This window comes from Neoarius graeffei, chromosome 1, assembly GCF_027579695.1.
Source record: "Neoarius graeffei isolate fNeoGra1 chromosome 1, fNeoGra1.pri, whole genome shotgun sequence".
Lineage (NCBI taxonomy): Eukaryota > Metazoa > Chordata > Actinopteri > Siluriformes > Ariidae > Neoarius > Neoarius graeffei.
The window spans coordinates 103,249,040-103,269,148 of NC_083569.1; the positions used below are offsets into that span (position 1 = coordinate 103,249,040).

Below are 20,109 nucleotides of genomic sequence, written 5' to 3' on the forward strand. Positions count from 1 at the left end.
AAGTTTGATATGTTGCTATATAGCAGTGGCGGCTGCTGGTTTTTAAAATTGTGAAGCCCATTTTACGCATTCATCGTAAAACCTGTAGGCCGGATATCAAAGCATGGAAAGGTGTGCCCCATTAGCATAGTGAACTACAACCCTACCTAGTGGCAGAAAGTATTTTTGCTTGTACATTTCATGTTATAGTCTGGCTTGCCAGGCTAGTGCCTCATATCCTTAATCAAAAATATCAAACATCCAAAAATCACTGGCTATTCAACGAAGAGCCTTGAACGTCATACCCTGATATGCAACACAGAGTCTTTAACGCAACACCCAGCTGTGCAACACATCCTTGAACATCTTCTGCAACACAGTCTGGAAATTCATAACCAGGTAGGCTATGCAACACACAGAACCTTGAATATTATACCCAGGTATAACCTATAACACAGAGCCCACAATTCTCTTAACATTACTGAACAATATACACACTTCAGATTCATGAACATTATATGATGCACACTATTTATACACAAATTCTGCCCTCCGCTCCTTTTCCAGAAAATGGTCTGTGACCCTGTCATACTAGCTGGTTGTGCTTTCCAGAGACTTCACCAATTTCTGTTAGCAGCTAGCACTGCAGATCCCAATAAGGCTCAAGCTAGCCTACAACCAGATTGAACGACAAATGAAATAAACGAGTGAATTCGCGAATGATCAAACTGATAGAATGGATGAAAGTTAACGGAGCACAACGAGTAATATTTACATTTATTTACAGAGTAATGTACAGAGACATCAATGAGAAGAAACATTTATATGAAAAGAAAGTCGGACAGCACTTTGGCACACGACTACACTTTCTCGACATCCGCTGGGGACTGACTGATCATACTTCCGTGTTCCTCGCCGACGCCGAAGTACAGAGCCCGCCCTCCTCATGTCTTTCAAACACTACCTCCAATAATCCTTCATCAGCCCGGTTTCTTGTCCCTGTTAGGACTAGGACTGTTTTGGCCTCTAGAGGCCGCTGTTATTTCCTTTTCATGTCGTGTTTATTTTGGCCTCTAGAGGCCGCCACTGTTCCTGTGTTTTGTGTTTGTGTTAATTGCCTAATTATCTTCACCTGTGTCCTTAATTAGTTTGTCTATTTATACCCCTGAGTTCAGTCCTCTTGTCACGGAGTCTTTGTGCTGTTATGTTTATCTCCAGTTTCCTTTGTACTGTGTTTTTTGATCTTCTTAGCTTTTGTATTTTTGCACTTTGCTTTTCTTTTGGATTATACTCTTTGGTTTTTTTTTGTCTTTTGTTTTGCCCTGTATATAGTGTATATAGTTTAAATAAACCTTTTGATTCTTTTTCTACTTCCGCCTCACGCCTCTGCATTTGAGTCATCCCCCTGGTGGCCTAGTGGGGGTTTGCTGGATTATCACACCAACGAACCAGGTTCGAATCCCAGCAAAACCCTAACAGAAAGACTCCGTCATGACCGACTCAGCAGAGGCTGCTTCAACTGTCTACCCGGCCAACCTTCAGGGAATTATGGCAGCTTTGACACGCTTCGGAGCGACCATGGACGCTCATGGACGTACGCTCACCAGCCAACGTGAGGCCCTCGCTCGCCACGAGGAACTGCTTCAGCAAATTGGGAAAACCCTGGCACAGCTGACATCTCTGCCTGCATCTCCTGCTCCTGATCCAGTTCCTGCTCCTGATCCAGCTCCCACTCCTGCTCCAGTGCCTCCTGCAGTGCTGCCTTCTTCACCTCGCGAACCCAGCCTTCCTGCACCACAGAGGTATGACGGCAAGCACAGTGAGTGCCGAGAGTTCCTTACTCAGTGTCAACTCACCTTTGAGCTTCAGCCTACCACCTACACTACGGATCGCCGCAAGATTGCCTTTGTGATCACCTTATTAGCTGGTAAGGCGCGAGCCTGGGCTACTGCTATCTGGCAAAGACAGGGACCTGAGTGCTTTGATTTCCAGCTGTTTTCTGAAGAGATGCTTCGGGTCTTCGATCAGACAGACATCAGTACCGACGCAGCCCGAAAGCTCATGTCCATCCGGCAAGGAGGAAGCGTCGCAGATTACGCCATCTCGTTCCGAACACTCGCAGCAGTAAGTGGATGGAACGAGACTGCCCTGGTGTCAGCCTTCCACCATGGTCTGTCTGACCCCATCAAGGACGGTCTGGCCTCTATTGGATGCCCAAGTGACCTCGAAACCCTCATCTCACATGCTATTCGTCTGGACAACAGGATGAGAGAACGCCACCAAGCCTTGAGCCCCCCCAGCCTCCCTACCTCTACCTGGAGACCGTCTACCTCCTTCAGTGACTGTCCAGAACCCATGCAAGTGGGTCGTACTCGCCTCTCCGCATCTGAGAGGGAGCGCAGAAGGAGGGACAAGTGCTGCATCTACTGTGGCAAGCCTGGTCACTTCCGAGCATCATGTCCCGAACTCTTGGGAAAAGGACCGCCCCGTCCAGCCGAGGGAGGGTTGTGACGGGGCCTACCCTCTCTCCCGGACTCCCTGGCCAAGGAATCTACATCCCGGTCTCCATCTCCTGGGGTGAGTCTGTCCACTCTTGTCAAGCTTTGATAGACTCAGGGGCGGCTGGGAACTTTATGGATATTCACTTCGCCCAAAGCATCAATATTCCGACTGCACCTCTTGAAGTCCCACTGTCTGTGTCTGCCCTCGATGGCCAAGCGTTAGGTGATGGAAGAGTCACCCAAGTTACTTCTCCAGTTTTCCTCCAGTCTCAAGGTCACAAGGAAGAAATATCCCTGCACCTGATTCCTTCACCTGAGTTCCCAGTTATTCTAGGCCTTCCTTGGCTTACTCGCCACAACCCTCGCATAGACTGGGTAACAAGCCAGGTTGTGGAATGGGGCCCTGCATGCCATGCCTCTTGTCTGCTCTCTAGCTCTCCTGTGTCTCCTGCCGAGCCCCCTGATCTCACCGAGTTATCTCAAGTTCCCACAGAGTACTGGGATCTCAAGGAGGTATTCAGCAAGAGCAGGGCCGCCGTTCTTCCTCCGCACCGGGCCTACGACTGTGCCATCGACTTGCTCCCTGGGACTACCCCTCCTCGTGGCAGACTGTTTTCACTCTCTCAGCCAGAACGCAAGGCCATGGAGGAATACCTCAAAGATGCCCTGGTCTCTGGGTTTATTCGACCCTCCACTTCACCTGCTGGAGCCGGCTTCTTCTTTGTCGGCAAGAAGGATGGGGGGCTCCGACCATGTATTGATTACAGGGGCCTGAATAAGATCACTGTGCGCAACCGATATCCCCTTCCGCTGATGTCCACAGCTTTCGACCTGCTCCAAGGCGCCACCGTCTTCACCAAGTTGGACCTACGGAACGCATACCACCTCATCCGTATCCGACAGGGAGACGAGTGGAAGACTGCCTTTAACACCCCGTCTGGGCACTACGAATACCAGGTGATGCCCTTCGGACTCACCAACGCACCAGCTGTTTTTCAGGCCCTAATCAACGACGTCTTAAGGGACATGATTAACCTATACGTTTTTGTCTACCTCGACGACATCCTTATCTTTTCCAAGACCGTGCAGGAGCACCGCCACCATGTCCGCCAGGTTCTCCAGAGGCTGCTACAGAACAATCTGTTCGCCAAGGCCCAGAAATGCGAATTTCATGTTCCCGAGGTCTCCTTTCTGGGATTTATTGTACGGACAGGCCAACTCCAAATGGACCCTGCCAAGACCCTGGCCGTCCGGGATTGGCCTACTCCCAAGTCCGTTAAGGAGGTTCAGCGGTTCTTAGGATTCGCTAACTTCTACCGCAAGTTCATCAGGAACTTCAGTTCTGTGGTAGCACCCATGTCAGACCTCACCAAAGGGACAGGTGGATCTTATGGCTGGTCTCCTCAGGCAGAAAAGGCGTTCAAAGACCTCAAGGACCGCTTCTGCACGGCACCCATTCTGGTTCTCCCGGACACCTCCCAACCATTCATCGTGGAGGTGGACGCCTCGGACAGTGGTGTCGGCGCGGTGCTCTCTCAACGTTCGGAAGGAAAGCTGCACCCCTGCGCTTACTTCTCCCACCGCCTGAGTCCTGCTGAGTCCCGGTACGATGTGGGGGATCGAGAACTGCTAGCGGTCAAACTGGCCCTTGAGGAGTGGAGGCACTGGCTGGAGGGAGCACAACATCCATTCCTGGTTTGGACTGACCACAAGAACCTGGAGTACCTCCAGCAAGCCAAGAGACTGAACCCTCGACAGGCTAGGTGGGCCCTGTTTTTCAGTCGGTTTGACTTCACCCTCTCATACCGCCCCGGCTCCAAGAACACCAAACCTGACGCACTGTCCAGACTGTTCTCTGCCACTAACAGGGAGAATGAAGTCGGGCCTATTATCCCTGTGTCCCGGATTGTGGCCCCTGTCCGCTGGGGTATTGAGGAGGCTGTCCGACGAGCCCAACGCCAGGACCCCGGTCCTGGGACGGGGCCACCAGGCCTCTTGTACGTCCCACATCAAGCCCGGGCCAAGGTTCTCCAGTGGGGTCACTCTTCCCCTCTCACCGCCCACCCGGGAGCTCGGAGGACCCTGGACTTCCTGAAAAGACGCTTCTGGTGGCCTAACATGGAGAAGGAAGTAAGGTCATTTGTCCTGTCCTGTGAGGTTTGCACCAGAACCAAGAACCCACGACAGCGTCCCCAGGGTCTCCTGCATCCTCTGACCATTCCCCGGCGTCCCTGGTCCCACGTGGCAGTCGACTTTATCACGGGTCTCCCTGAGTCACAAGGTAACACGGTCATTTTGGTCTTAGTTGACAGATTCTCCAAGGCCTGCCGCTTCATACCACTGTGCAAACTCCCCTCTGCTCTTGAAACTGCGAAACTTTTGTTTAATCATGTCTTCCGAGTCTTTGGTCTTCCACAGGACATCGTCTCAGACCGAGGGCCCCAGTTCTCCTCCCGAGTGTGGCACGGGTTCTGCAAGGTCATCGGAGCCACTGCCAGCCTCTCCTCTGGGTTTCACCCACAGTCCAATGGTCAGACGGAGAGGCTCAACCAGGACCTGGAAACCACCCTGCGAGGCCTGGCTATGGATAACCCGACATCGTGGAGCACCTGGCTGCCATGGGCGGAGTACGCCCACAACACCCTGCAGTCATCGGCCACCAAGCTGTCGCCATTCCAGTGCCAATTCGGGTTCCAGCCACCTCTGTTCCCGGACCAGGAGGAGGACGCGGGGGTGCCCTCGGTCAACCAATATGTGAGACGGTGTCGCAAGACCTGGAGCAAGGTCAGGAAGACCCTCATACAGACCTCCAGAACCAACCAGACTCAGGCCAACCGCCATAGAAGACCTGCACACGCTTTCCGCCCTGGGCAGCGTGTTTGGCTGTCCACTAAGGACCTTCCACTGCGGGTGGAGAACCGCAAGCTTGCTCCTCGCTACATTGGCCCCTTCAAGGTGGTGCGCAGGGTGAACCCTGTCTCCTACCGGCTCCAGTTGCCCCGGACTCTGAGGATCAACCCCACTTTCCATGTTTCCCTGTTACGGCCCGTACTGACGTCTACGTATGCCCCTGCCCCTAGGAACCCCCCACCCCCCCGCATCTTCCAGGGGCAGACTGTGTTCACTGTGAATCGCCTGCTTGACTCCCGCCGGGTCCGCGGCGGGTTGCAATATCTGGTGGACTGGGAGGGCTATGGTCCTGAGGAGCGCTGCTGGGTTCCTGCTCGGGATGTCCTTGATAAAGAACTATGTCGGGACTTCCATTCGGCCCATCCGGATCGCCCTGGGAACGTCAGGAGACGCTCCTAGAGGGGGGGGTCCTGTTAGGACTAGGACTGTTTTGGCCTCTAGAGGCCGCTGTTATTTCCTTTTCATGTCGTGTTTATTTTGGCCTCTAGAGGCCGCCACTGTTCCTGTGTTTTGTGTTTGTGTTAATTGCCTAATTATCTTCACCTGTGTCCTTAATTAGTTTGTCTATTTATACCCCTGAGTTCAGTCCTCTTGTCACGGAGTCTTTGTGCTGTTATGTTTATCTCCAGTTTCCTTTGTACTGTGTTTTTTGATCTTCTTAGCTTTTGTATTTTTGCACTTTGCTTTTCTTTTGGATTATACTCTTTGGTTTTTTTTTGTCTTTTGTTTTGCCCTGTATATAGTGTATATAGTTTAAATAAACCTTTTGATTCTTTTTCTACTTCCGCCTCACGCCTCTGCATTTGAGTCATCCCCCTGGTGGCCTAGTGGGGGTTTGCTGGATTATCACACCAACGAACCAGGTTCGAATCCCAGCAAAACCCTAACAGTCCCTCCCACTGTCTCGTTTAGTCCCAGAGAAGCCCGGCTTCCCTGGAAGTGACGATTTTGTCGATTTTAACCAATAACAACTAGCCGAAATTGGCTGTTCAGAGCCCTCTCATAGACTGCAACGGATACCCGGCTGCCAGTCCATAGAGCCCATTGAAATAAGAAAGGTTACAGCCAGTGTTGCCAGATTGGGCGGTTTTAAGTGCATTTTGGCGGGTTTTGAACATATTTTGGCTGGAAAACATCAGCAGTATCTGGCAACGCTGGTTACAGCCTGGCAGCAAAGGTGATTCTCGTAGCGAACTGCAAGTTCATCAGACATCACTCAAATAAGTTACAGGATAGTTATGAATGTAAATACAATCTTGGGCATATATTATGTTATGCAAGTTATTGTTTTAATGAGAATTCAACGTCGTAGATGCCACAGTTTGGGGAGAGAATTTTAGGGGAAGCTCGGCTTCCCTTGTTGTCTCTGAGAAATCGCCCCTGCTATATAGTGTACGCTTGTGCCATAATGTTGAAATTCAGTGTATAGAAGGTGCTGCAAATATCTTGCATACAACTGTTTTTCCTCCTGTGGGACTGGGATACAAACAGCACCAATCAAACTCTGTAATCAGACTCTCAAAACAGAACACAAAACATCCAGCTCATGGCTGAATGCTTCTTCTCACCATGTGTGTGTGATGTTTGCAGTGCATTATTTAGTGCATATTGCAGTGGATTATTTAGTGCATATTGATCTTATTCAAATGGCTTGATGGTGATTGCTAGCTTGGTTAAAATATGCTGTTACATACATGGCATTTGAGTGAAAGTTTGATATGTTGCTATATAGTGTACGGTTGTGCCATAATGTTGAAATTCAGTGTATAGAAGGTGCTGCAAATATCTTGCATACAACTTTTTTTCCTCCTGTGGGACTGGGCTGCAAATAGCACCAATCAAACTCTGCAATCAGACTCTCAAAACAGAACACAAAATATCCGACTCATGGCTGAATGCTTATTCTCACCATGTGTGTGTGATGTTTGCAGTATGAGGGGACTGTGGAGGAGAATAGAATGAATACGAAAGTGGAAATGGAAGTCCAAATTAAGGCCACAGACAAGGATAAGATTCACACGGAAAACTGGGAGGCTGTGTACACCATCATTTCTGGAAATGAGGCTGGTTACTTCGATATCAGCACGGACCCCAAAACTAACGAGGGCATCGTAACAGTCAAGAAGGTAAGATAGATAATTTACACAGGTGACACAACAGATGAAAACATTGAACATCATGGAAAGCTTTATTTCACATGACTCTGGAAATAGTGGAGGTCTTTATTGTGTACATTCAAATAAATTAAATGTCTATTTATTAGTCTAAATAAATCGTCTAAAATATCATTGGCTGAAACTGAAAGTAATAATCACCTTTTTTGCACAAGCCAAATGTTTTGTGATTTCCACTACAATTGATGAACAGAGTATTGGTCAGGTTATCTTGGATGTTTTGCAGTCATGGAACCTCTTTAAAGATAATCAAAATACAATAAAATCTGTTGATAGACTTATTTATTGAACATGTTCCAAATATTAGGCTCATTATTTACAATGATGTGTTGCCTCTTTTTTTCTATTTATCAAACTTACTTGCTTAATCCAGATAATTCAGCATTAAATATATTCAAATGACCCTTAAAAGAGGTTAATAACTAGAACAATTCAGTAATAAATATAAATAATTCAAGAATGGTGGGTTGAGAGTTCCACCACTGTCACTAAATTTCAAAAAGCAAAGAAATTACAACTCCCTTGGCTCTTCCTCATGGACTCCATTTTAAAAACCATGGGTCTAGTCCTGGGGGCGGCATGGTAGTGCAGTGGTTAGCACTGTCACCTCACAGCAAGAAGGTTCTGGGTTCGAGCCCAGTGGCCGACGGGGGCCTTTCTGTGTGGAGTTTGCATGTTCTCCACATGTCTGTGTGGGTTTCCTCCGGGTGCTTCAGTTTCCCCCACAGTCCAAAGACACACAGCAAATTCCTCAGTGTTGAATTAACACCCAGAGTGTTTATATAGGTCCAATTGGACCAGTGGCAGCTGGTAGTCCTTCAAACAGGGGAGGCTGGTCGGTTACGATATTTCCAGATTTAAAAGAAAAAAGAAAAAAACACATAAATTTTGCCCATACTCTTGCCTCTGATCTGGCTGATTGTTGGCAGGGTCACAAACTGTGAAATAACAGGTTCTTTTGGCCCATTAGCCTACTGTCCAATATACATGATGGTGGTGTTGGGGGGGAGGGGTATATTTTAACATTTTATATTTTAAAACCCCTCCTTGAACTGCCACCTTATTGTGGTGGAGGGGTTTGTGTGCTTGAATGATCCTAGGAGCTATGTTGTCGGGGGCATTATGCCCCTGTCAGGGTTTCCCAAGGCAGACAGGTCCTAGGTGACAGGCCAGACTAAGAGCAGTTCACCAAAACCCCTATGGAGAAAAATCCGAGGACCGTGACGTCGCCCGGGATGACGCAGCCGGGGCCCCACCCTGGAGCCAGGCCCGGGGTTGGGGCTCGTATGCGAGCGCTTGGTGGCCGGGCCTTTGCCCATGGGGCCCGGCCGGGCTCAGCCCGAAGAGCTGACGTGGGCCCGACCTCCTGTGGGTTCACCACCCACAGAGGTAGCAGTAGGGGACTGGTGCAATGTGGATTGGGTGGCAGTCGAAGGCAGGGGCCTCGACGACCTGATCCCCGGACACAGCGGCTGGCTGTTGGGACATGGAATGTCACTTCGCTGGGGGGGAAAGAGCCTGAGCTTGTGCGGGAGGTTGAGAGGTACCGGCTAGAGATAGTCGGGCTCACCTCCACGCACAGCTTGGGCTCTGGAACCCAGCTCCTCGAGAGGGGCTGGACTCTCCACTTCTCTGGAGTCGCCCGTGGTGAGCGGCGGCGGGCTGGTGTGGGCTTGCTTATAGCTCCCCAGCTCAGCCGCCATGTGTTGGAGTTTACCCCAGTGAACGAGAGGGTCGCCTCGCTGCGCCTTCGGATTGGGGAGAGGGCTCTTGCTGTTGTTTGTGCCTATGGCCCAAATAGCAGTATAGAGTATCCGGCCTTCTTGGAGTCCCTGGGAGAGGTACTGAGGAGTGCTCAGACTGGGGACTCCATTGTGTTACTGGGGGACTTCAATGCTCACGTGGGAGATGACAGTGACACCTGGAGGGGTGTGGTTGGGAGGAACGGCCTCCCCGATCTGAACCCGAGTGGTGTTTTGTTATTGGACTTCTGTGCTAGTCACGGTTTGTCCATAACGAACACCATGTTCGAGCATAGGGGTGTCCATAAGTGCACGTGGCACCAGGACACCTTAGGTCGGAGGTCAATGATAGACTTTGTAGTCGTTTCATCTGATCTCTGGCCCTATGTCTTGGACACTCGGGTGAAGAGAGGGGCTGAGCTGTCAACTGATCACCACCTGGTGGTGAGTTGGATCCGCTGGCGGAGGAGGAAGCTGGACAGACCTGGCAGGCCCAAACGTATGGTGAGGGTCTGCTGGGAACGTCTGGCCGAGCACTCTGTCGGGGAGGTCTTTAACTCCCACCTCCGGGAGAGCTTTTCCCAGCTTCCGAGGGAGGCAGGGGACATTGAGTCTGAGTGGACCATGTTCTCTACCTCCATTGTGGACGCAGCTGTTCAGAGCTGTGGCCGCAAGGTCTCCGGTGCCTGTCGTGGCGGCAATCCCCGAACCCGGTGGTGGACACCAGAAGTAAGGGATGCCGTCAAGCTGAAGAAGGAGTCCTATCGGGCCATGTTAACCTCCAGGACTCCCGAGGCAGCTGACGGGTATCGGCAGGCCAGGCGTGCTGCAGCTCGGGCAGTTGCGGAGGCAAAAACTCGGAACTGGGAGGAGTTCGGGGAGGCCATGGAGAAGGACTATCGGTCGGCCTCGAAGAAATTCTGGCAAACCGTCCGGTGCCTCAGGAGGGGGAAGCAGTACTCTGCCAACACTGTTTACAGTGCGGGTGGGGAGCTGTTGACCTCGACTGGGGACATTGTCGGGCGGTGGAAGGAATACTTTGAGGATCTCCTCAATCCCACCGTCATGTCTTCCACTGAGGAGACTGAGGCTGATGACTCAGAGGTGGACTCGTCCATTACCCAAGCCGAAGTCACTGAGGTGGTTTGCAAGCTCCTCGGTGGCAAGGCACCGGGGGTGGATGAGATCCGCCCTGAGTATCTCAAGTCTCTGGATGTTGTGGGGCTGTCTTGGTTGACACGCCTCTGCAACATCGCGTGGCGGTCAGGGACAGTGCCTCTGGAGTGGCAGACTGGGGTGGTGGTCCCTCTTTTTAAGAAAGGGGACCGGAGAGTGTGCCCCAATTATAGGGGAATCACACTTCTCAGCCTCCCAGGGAAGGTTTACTCCAGGGTACTGGAGAGGAGAATTCGACCAATAGTCGAACCTCAGATCCAGGAGGAACAATGCGGTTTTCGTCCTGGTCGCGGAACACTGGACCAGCTCTATACCCTTCATAGGGTGCCCGAGGGTTCATGGGAGTTTGCCCAACCAGTCCACATGTGCTTTGTGGATCTGGAGAAGGCATTCGACCGTGTCCCCCGTAGTATTCTGTGGGGGGTGCTTCGGGAGTATGGGGTTCGGGGCTCTTTGCTAAGGGCTGTCCGGTCCCTGTACGAACGGAGCAGGAGTCTGGTTCGCATTGCCGGCAGTAAGTCAGACCTGTTCCCAGTGCATGTTGGACTCCGGCAGGGCTGCCCTTTGTCACCGGTTCTGTTCATAATTTTTATGGACAGAATTCCTAGGCGCAGCCAGGGGCCAGAAGGAATCCTGTTTGGGAACCACAGGATTTCATCTCTGCTTTTTGCGGATGATGTTGTCCTGTTGGCTTCTTCAAACCAGGACCTTCAGCATGCACTGGGGCGGTTTGCAGTCGAGTGTGAAGCGGCTGGGATGAGAATCAGCACCTCCAAGTCCGAGGCCATGGTTCTCGACCGGAAAAGGGTGGCTTGCCCTCTCCAGGTTGGTGGAGAAGTTCTGCCTCAAGTGGAGGAGTTTAAGTATCTCGGGATCTTGTTCACGAGTGAGGGAAGGATGGAGCGTGAGATCGACAGGCGGATCGGTGCAGCCTCCGCAGTGATGCGGTCGCTTTACCGGTCCGTTGTGGTGAAGAAGGAGCTGAGCCAAAAGGCGAAGCTCTCAATTTACCGGTCGATCTACGTTCCGACTCTCACCTATGGTCATGAGCTTTGGGTAATGACCGAAAGGACAAGATCGCGGATACAAGCGGCCGAAATGAGTTTCCTTCGCAGGGTGGCTGGGCGCTCCCTTAGAGATAGGGTGAGAAGCACAGTCACTCGGGAGGAGCTCGGAGTAGAGCCGCTGCTGCTCCACATCGAGAGGAATCAGCTGAGGTGGCTCGGGCATCTTTTTCGGATGCCTCCTGGACGCCTCCCTGGGGAGGTGTTCCAGGCATGTCCCCCCGGGAGGAGGCCCCGGGGAAGACCCAGGACACGCTGGAGGGACTATGTCTCTCGGCTGGCCTGGGAACGCCTCGGTGTTCTTCCCGAGGAGCTGGCCGAGGTGTCTGGGGAAAGGGAAGTTTGGGCTTCCCTGCTTAGACTGCTGCCTCCGCGACCCGGTCCCAGATAAAGCGGAAGAAGACGAGACGAGACGAGACGAGATATTTTTAAATTGTGGCATGTTGTTTAAAAATTGATCATTATTGAAAGCAGCTCTTTGTCAGCAACCTCAGCAGTAGCAGCAGAGTGTTCTGGAATAGGCACAAGCACTGACCTTGGGGAGCCAAACATAGAGCTGGGTGCCACACATTTCATTCAATGACACTTTCCCTATATTTTACTTATTTTGACTGAGAAATGTTTTATTGACAATTTTGATAACCCTTCACTTTTAATCCAGGTCTGTAGTGTGAAATGTTCTCAGCTGTGTTTTTGTTTAAAAATGTTTTCCAAATTATAGCTGTGTTTAATTCATATCCAGAAAAATATATATTCCAATATAATATATTCAGCATAAACATTTTAAATAGATTCTATATTTTTGGTCCATCCATGACATATTACTAAAGTAGCCTATTTACTGTTGTTGATGTGGGTCACTTGCTGTTAGCCAATTCACTTTCTCGTACCAGGAGAGCTGAAAGGAACGAGTATTATTCCCTACCTTTTTCACCAAGTCAATTTGAGGCGTTGGTCTACCCTGCTTTTTAATTTTAATTTTTTCCTCGAAAGGAAGACTGGCAAATGGCTTCGCCAAAATTAAATCAGCAATGCTTGGCATCCATGCGCAGCTTTCTTGCTAGCTGACTAGCCCCCTCAAGTTCAAGTTCAGTCACTCAAATATACAAAATTTCTGGAACTAAGATAGCAAACTTGACAACACTATATTTACACTTTATTTACAATGAAAATATATACAAACTAAAATAGCTGGTAGAAACCGTATGTAATGAATGAAATCGAAATGTAAGCTGATCTCTTACAATACACCATAGCACTTGCGAATCTGCATGGGACTGAACTGAAATTCACCGCTGCCTGTCTATAGTTGAAACGAGCTGTCAATCAAAGAAAATATCCGACCGCTTTCACCAATCACCAGTCTCCTCGCGGAAACTGCCATGTTCCTCCCACTGTGAGGCTGGGAGTCCGTGGGGCCGGCATTTTCGCAGTATTTGTCCAATAACCGTCTTGCATTTTGAGATTGAAAAGCGCATAGCTCCCAAATGCCATTGAAGTCCACTGAGGCTGGGCTGCATCGCGCTGTCATGAGGGGGAAAAACTCATGCACACATTAGGCGAACTGGGGAAAGTTATAACGGAATGATTTCGCACTGTAGTTGGATTGAGCACATATATTTCTATGATTCCGGATCTGAAATGGCAATGTTATAAGGTCGGCTATAACATAAGCCTAGCGCAATTCATCCTACACCGATGTTCGTCATTTTTAGAGGAGGCTGAGCCTCCCTCGTTGTCTTAGAGCAATCGCCCGTGAATTGGACCTATATAAACACTCTGGGTGTTAATTCAACACTGGGAATTTTGCTGTGCATGCAGGTTAGGTTAATTTGTGACTCTAAATTGACTGTAGGTATGAGTGTGAATGTGAATCGTTGTTTGTCTCTATGTGTCAGCCCTGTGATGACCTGGCAATTTGTCCACGGAGTACCCCGCCTCTCGCCCATAGTCAGCTGGTATAGGCTCCAGCTTGCCCGCAGCCCTGCACAGGATAAGCGGTTACAGATAGTGGATGGATGGGTCTAGTCCTGTTCATGTTGTGATTTGGTATGAATTAGCCAAAACCTCCAATATTTTTGTTGATTTGCAGTTGTTTTTGCATGCTCATGAAGGAAAATAAAATGTAATCTCTGCCTTCATGACAAATTTTAGCCTGCATTATTATCACTTCCTGTGATATTAATATTACCCAAAAACTGTATATTAGTAGCAAAATGGAAGAAGCAGACAACTGTGATGAAACTGTTTATGAGGGAGGATTTTTGATGTCTAAAAGATGATGCCAGTCCTCTTTTCCCCATCAATCTCATCATCCCTGTGCTTTTTTTTTTTTATCCCTGGTGCTCATCGAACATACTTAGAAAATTCTGCATCACTACATTGAAAAATAAAGAATTTCATCAGAATTTTTGGTTTTAGAATGTCGACTTTTTAGTCTAGGACCTTTTTAGTCTTGCACACGATTTAGGAGAGGATTACTCAACTGTTACAGGCTAATTTGACCCCAAGGAATAACTTGGGATGTGTGCCAAAATCGCTATCCGGGGCGAACAGCCTGAAAATTACCGATCCAAGATGGCCACTGGTATTACGGTATTATTATTGTGTTACTCTTCATGTTCCTGACCCTGGTTTATGTGACACATAAACAGTAATAATGTGATGTTAAAAGTTGTATTGTTGGCTGTTAAACATTTAGGCTCTCAAGATATTGCTGCCTACTAAAGTAATAAGTTTTGTTTTGTATTTTTCATTTTAAATTAACATTCCATTGAGCATAATAGTATGATTGAAAATACAATTTCTTTATATTAATCAAATCAAATCAAATCAAGTTTATTTGTACAGCGCTTTTAACAATAAACATTGTCGCAAAGCAGCAAATGCTTGCTTTCTTATACTCTCCTAAATTATATGCATACTGTAGGTCTCCCAATTCCATGGTTTCATGTTTGAGGTAGAATTATTCTGTTTTTCTAATGTTTTCTGTGAAACTGCAATTTTGGCCAATTTTTGGTGTTTTTTTTTCTTTTTTTTTTTACCTTACCCTTTACCATAGCTTGTTCCCTTGTCCTTCAATCATGAAAAAGATGTCACTAATGGATTCCCCATACCCAAAAACCAATAAAATGAGGTATTGCACATACTTCTGTGGTGAGTGGTTCAAAAATTGATATTTTCAATATGGCTACCGGCAACCATCTTGGATTGGTAATTTTCGGCCTGTTCGCCCCAGATAGCGATTTTGGCACACATCCCAAGTTGTTCCTTGGGTTCAAATTACCCTATAACAGTTGAATTATCCTCTCCTAAATTATGTGCATACATTCTCACCAAGGTCCTCTACTATTTGCAATTTTGTGCAACACCTACACTTAAAACATTAATGATGTGTGGAAACATTATGTACAAAGGATAAGACCAGAGAAATATATCAAAATGTATACGCATATGAGTGATGTTGACCATATTTCATAAAAATAAAAATCCTTGAATTCTCACTACCTTCTTATTAGCATACTTTAAACTGTATACAAACTGTAACAGCCTGAATTATGACTAAACTTAAGAATCATACTGTCAACCAAAGCCTATAACATTTATTTACTTTCTACTCTTTCTCCATAAACCCTTATTTAAAAAAAAATCCACTTTAATCTCATTGTACATGTTTATAGTGACAATAAAGGCATTCTATTCTATTCTCTTATTTTATTCTCTGATTTCTTTTTAATTATCTTTTAAAGGAGCTGAACTATGAAGAGTTGAAAGAGATCGATCTGGAAGTGGTGGTCGACAACAAGGCGCCTTATCACAAGTCAGTGGTGATTGGCGAGCGCAGAAAATACCGCATTAAGATCAGAGTGCTAAATGTGCCTGAAGCCCCTCAGTTCGTCCCCGCTGTCAAAACTGTCTCCATCTCTGAAGACAGTACCACCATTGACCTGAATAAGGTCATCACCATCTTCACAGCCAATGACACTGATACACAATCAACGGCCACTAACATCAGGTGAGAAATATGAACTAAAATTCCAGATGTGAAAGTGTTTCAGATATCAAAATGGAGATTTTTTTAAAAAAATCTAACATAAGCTACCATAAGCATTGTGTTAAATATTAGTGTATACATTACTGATCTCCAATAGAACTGAAGTGAGTGTTTGAATTTATTGTTGAAAATTTAAAGAGTTAATTTCCTTGTGGGAACAAGGTCGATTTATTTATGGACAGTGGTGGTTCAATGGTTAAAGGCTCTGAGTAACTAATCAGTATTTCTGTATTTTACATTACTGTCCAGTAATGTACTTTATGTGTGAGAAATAAAGTCCTCTTCTTCTTCTTCTTCTTCTTCTTCTTCTTCTTCTTCTTCTCTTTAACACGACATGTTTACATAGTCACTTGTCTCAATTCTGGGTTTGGCCAGAAAAATCGAGGCTATCAAAAAAATTCCAACTTATAAATTCCCACTCAGATGATTATGTGGGAGCTGACTTTCTCTTTATTAATGCTTCATTACTTATCAATAGATGTATGGCTAAGCCTGAATATCTATTTAGACATTATAGCATGTCAAATTTAGTTATTGCTGCACAAATTAATTACTTTATTAACCTTCAGAAAGCACTTTATCCTAGTCATGGTTGCAAAGGATCCAGAACCTGTCCTTGGATGGGATGGCAGTCCATTGCAAGGCACTATGCACACAAACATTCACACATTCATTCACAATTTAGAATAGCCAGTCCACCTCCAAGCATGTTTTTGGACCATCTTTATTAAAGCATTCATATGAAAGAAGGTAATGTTGGCCTGAACTGTGCACCATGGATTTAGTTCATTTTTAAAACTGTGGCTAAGGTGAAGAATAGAATTCATTAATATTTTAACAGATGAGAGAAGAGAATTCGAAAACTTTGCATACTGGAGTGGTCTACATATTAAATAATTTATTAAAATAGCTTTTGGCAAGGTATTTCTCTTATTCTTTCTGTTTTATCCTGAATCATATAAACCTAGTTTGTTCATTTTAAGTAGTGTTAATTCTTGCAGCCACCTCACACTCACCTCACGGAAGAAGTTTTGATATTGTGCAATTGTTCTCTTGCTGTAATTAACATTGGACTTTATACTGGATCTTTGTTTAAAGTTATGGCTTAAGGCTGAAACTGTTGTCAGAGCTAAACATTATCATTATTTTATTGCTGTAGGTATCTAAAAGGAAAAGATGTTGACAACTGGGTGAGCATTAATGAGAAAACAGCTGAGATCAAACTCAACAAATATCCAGACTATGAGTCCAAGTTCCTGATCAATGGGGTTTACTACATGACAATCTTAGGCATCACCAATGGTAAGTTAGCCAAAGATGGGAGCAGCCATGTGGCTGTTCTTTCAAGAATGTGCAATATACAACCCAGTGATACAGATGATAGGATTAGGCAACTGTGACAAGGTCAGGAATTACCTATGCTGTACAGAGGATAATAATTAATGACAGGAAGAGTTGATTATTTTCATATGAGAACACATCCTTTAATGTTGTATTCCTTTTCATGCTTTTTATTCCTTTATATACATTTTAATCCCTTTATATACATTTTATATTGTGGAATGTCCACCAAAAAAAGTTACATAGTTCCTTTTATCACTTACATACTGTATGTTATAGCAGTGTAGGTGCAATAGGCTTATCAAATCAGTCTCATCAAACCAGTCTCATAAATTCATTAAACATTAATTCAAGCACCTAATAGTTTACAGCTAAACTTAAAATGAATCAAATCAGTCTCATGTAAAAAGGGATCAGTCTCATAAAGTCATTAATCATTAATTCAAGTATCTAATAGTTTATAGCTAAACTATTAAAATCAATGGAATAACTTGGTGGTGATGTTGCTATAGTTTAATGAGTATTGTAGCTCTAATGTAATACATTTACTCTCGAGCTATAACATTCATACAACCAAATGGGTGAAGGCAATGAGAATACTTTCCTTGGCAGAGGTTGGCACTTCAGTGAATATTGTAACAATAAACAGGACACAGTTTATTTCAAAGATACCATTTATTGAAATAGCTGACAGGAATTAGCGAACTAATACTGGTCAGATATAGCAACAATAGCAGCCAAGGAATAATTCAATATAAATAGTGATACAATATATACAAATAAGAATCAGTAGTGTGTATGATAATTAAGGCACAAATGGTGATCAGAAGTAATAAGCTATAGCCAGTGTTACAGTGTAGGGGCAAGTGGATGTTAAAATGTGATAGGGAAATCACGTGTGTGTGTGTGTGTGTGTGTGTGTGTGTGTGTGTGTGTGTGTGTGTGTGTGTGTGAGAGAGAGAGGGAGAGAGAGAGAGAACAATGTTTAAGAGGGCACTGGTAAACAGATCCAAATCATGAGACAAAAGGCAGTATAAAAAAAACAGGCAAAGGTCAGGTGAGGCACAAACAGAATATCAGAAGCAATTATTATTAGTAGTAGAAGCAGTAGTAGTAGGTTACATTTATACAGCACCTTGCTCATACCCAAGGTCACTTTACTATTATAAGGGGGGGAGTCCACCAAAAAAAAGGGCAGGATATCATTCCAATGCAGTCCACAGTACAAATAAAATCAAAAAACAGAATCAGCAGAGCAATAACAAAAGTCTGGGTAAAGTCAAATGCAAGGAACTGTGCATATACATCGCAATAAAGAGTGAGAGTTGAAGTCCTTAAATAGTGAATTGGGGTGATTGTGAACATAATGTCAGCACAATGTTCGCAACAAGATCAGATGAGCACAAATGGTCCTTCCATTCAAATATTGGGCATAAGTGAAGACTGGATTATATAATGGCAGAATGGTATGTCAAATGTGTTACAAAGAACTGCAGAGCATACCCTATGCAAAGCCAGCCTTTTGATTCAGACCACCAGATCGTAGTTTTGGATGCCCACTTCCTGAGAAAGAAATGGTCAGAAAAATCTTTTACAAAAAGTGGGTCTCCAGTGCAGTACATCCAGATCTTCATCACCTAAGAGATGATGCTTCCATTCAAGATGCATAAAGTGCTGATCTTGATTATCTGCTAGCAACTGAGTTATCAGCATAAATGGTTAAAGAAATTGAAGAGTTAGTCACAAATGCCATACAATAGGCTTCTACAGAGACAATTGCTAAGCAAATTAAGGATGAAATTGGAAAACCATGGACAAGTAATGATTATCAAGCACTCTTAGTGCAATACCATGATGAAAAAGACCCAGTAAAAAAAGAAGACAGCCTATGAGGTCAGGAAACTTTGCACAAAATTAAAAAAAGAACCACCAATTTTGAATCTAAGGCAAATGAGCTGAATCTCATGCATGAACAATGCAATACCAAAGAGGAGTTCAGATTGATGAAGAAACACACGTCACTGTCACGTGTGACTAGGCCACTGATTCAGCCAAGGAAACTGGAAGAACATTTCTCAAAACACTTTTCTGGACGTCCCTATGATCCACAGCCTGAACTAGAGACCCTAAGAATTATCCACATCTGCTACCACCAGATGACCTACCTACTATTGAAATATCTACACCCAGTCATGGGGAAGTTGAAATGAGCATGAGGAGGCTATAAAATTGCAGATGTCAGGGCACCAATAAAGTATATTCAAAACAAATGAAATACTCAAGATCAGAAGTCTTGATAAAGTATATCATACTATCTGTAGGTATGATATGGTCCTGCCTGGAAGTCCCCACCAAGTAATCAAGAAAAAGAACAGCTTTATTTATCACACGTACATTTAAGCACAGTGAAATTCCTCTCTGCATTTAACCCATCTGAAGCAGTGAACACACATGTGCACACATGTGAACAATGAGCACACACACATACCCAGAGCAGTGGGCAGCTATGCTGTAGCACCCAGGGAGCAGTTGGGCGTTAGATGCCTTGCTCAAGGGCACTTCAGCCCAAGGTCACCCCAGGTTAACCTAACTGCATGTCTTTGAACTGTGGGGGAAACCAGAGCACCCAGAGGAAATCCACACAGACACAGGAGAACATGCAAACTCCACACAGAAAGGTCCCTGCTTCTGCTGGGCTCGAACCCAGAATAGTGCTGCCAAAAGGATGAGGTCCCACTGAGATTTGAACTCGGATCACTGGATTCAAAGTCCAGAGTCCTAAACATTACATTAACAGCATATATAACCTGTTTGCATAAGAGAGAGTTGAAATCACTAGCTGAAAATTATAGAGGCTTAAATAGAAGTGTGACAATTTCTAAAGTGTTAATAATAATAATAATAATAATAATAATAATGGCATCCATCTGTCTCGGGAGACAATGGAATTTTGCGCCTTGGGTCAGTCAGTGGTAGAGGCGCAGCGCCTGCTGTGGCTGAACAGTCCAATTCTGGAGTGGCAGGTCTTGCTGCAGTTGCTGCATGTAAAGGCCTCAGAGGGCAGTGAGTCCACTCTTTGTTTCTTCTGTTGTCATCTCTGGGTCCACTGCTCCTCTCTCCTGTGTTCGCTCTGTTGGATGCCGAGCTTGACTGTCATCCTCCAGCCAT

The 20,109-nt window shown here is 45.9% G+C and overlaps 1 protein-coding gene across 1 annotated transcript in view; it reads left to right on the plus strand.

The window, feature by feature from the left end:
• LOC132879620 (desmoglein-2-like protein) overlaps positions 1-20,109 on the plus strand; it is a 116,792-nt gene that overhangs the window by 39,808 nt on the left and 56,875 nt on the right. The window contains exons 7-9 of the mRNA XM_060913731.1: positions 7,322-7,516; positions 15,296-15,561; positions 16,760-16,902. Coding sequence (XP_060769714.1) covers positions 7,322-7,516; positions 15,296-15,561; positions 16,760-16,902 — 604 coding nt within the window. The remainder of the gene's footprint in view (positions 1-7,321; positions 7,517-15,295; positions 15,562-16,759; positions 16,903-20,109) is intronic.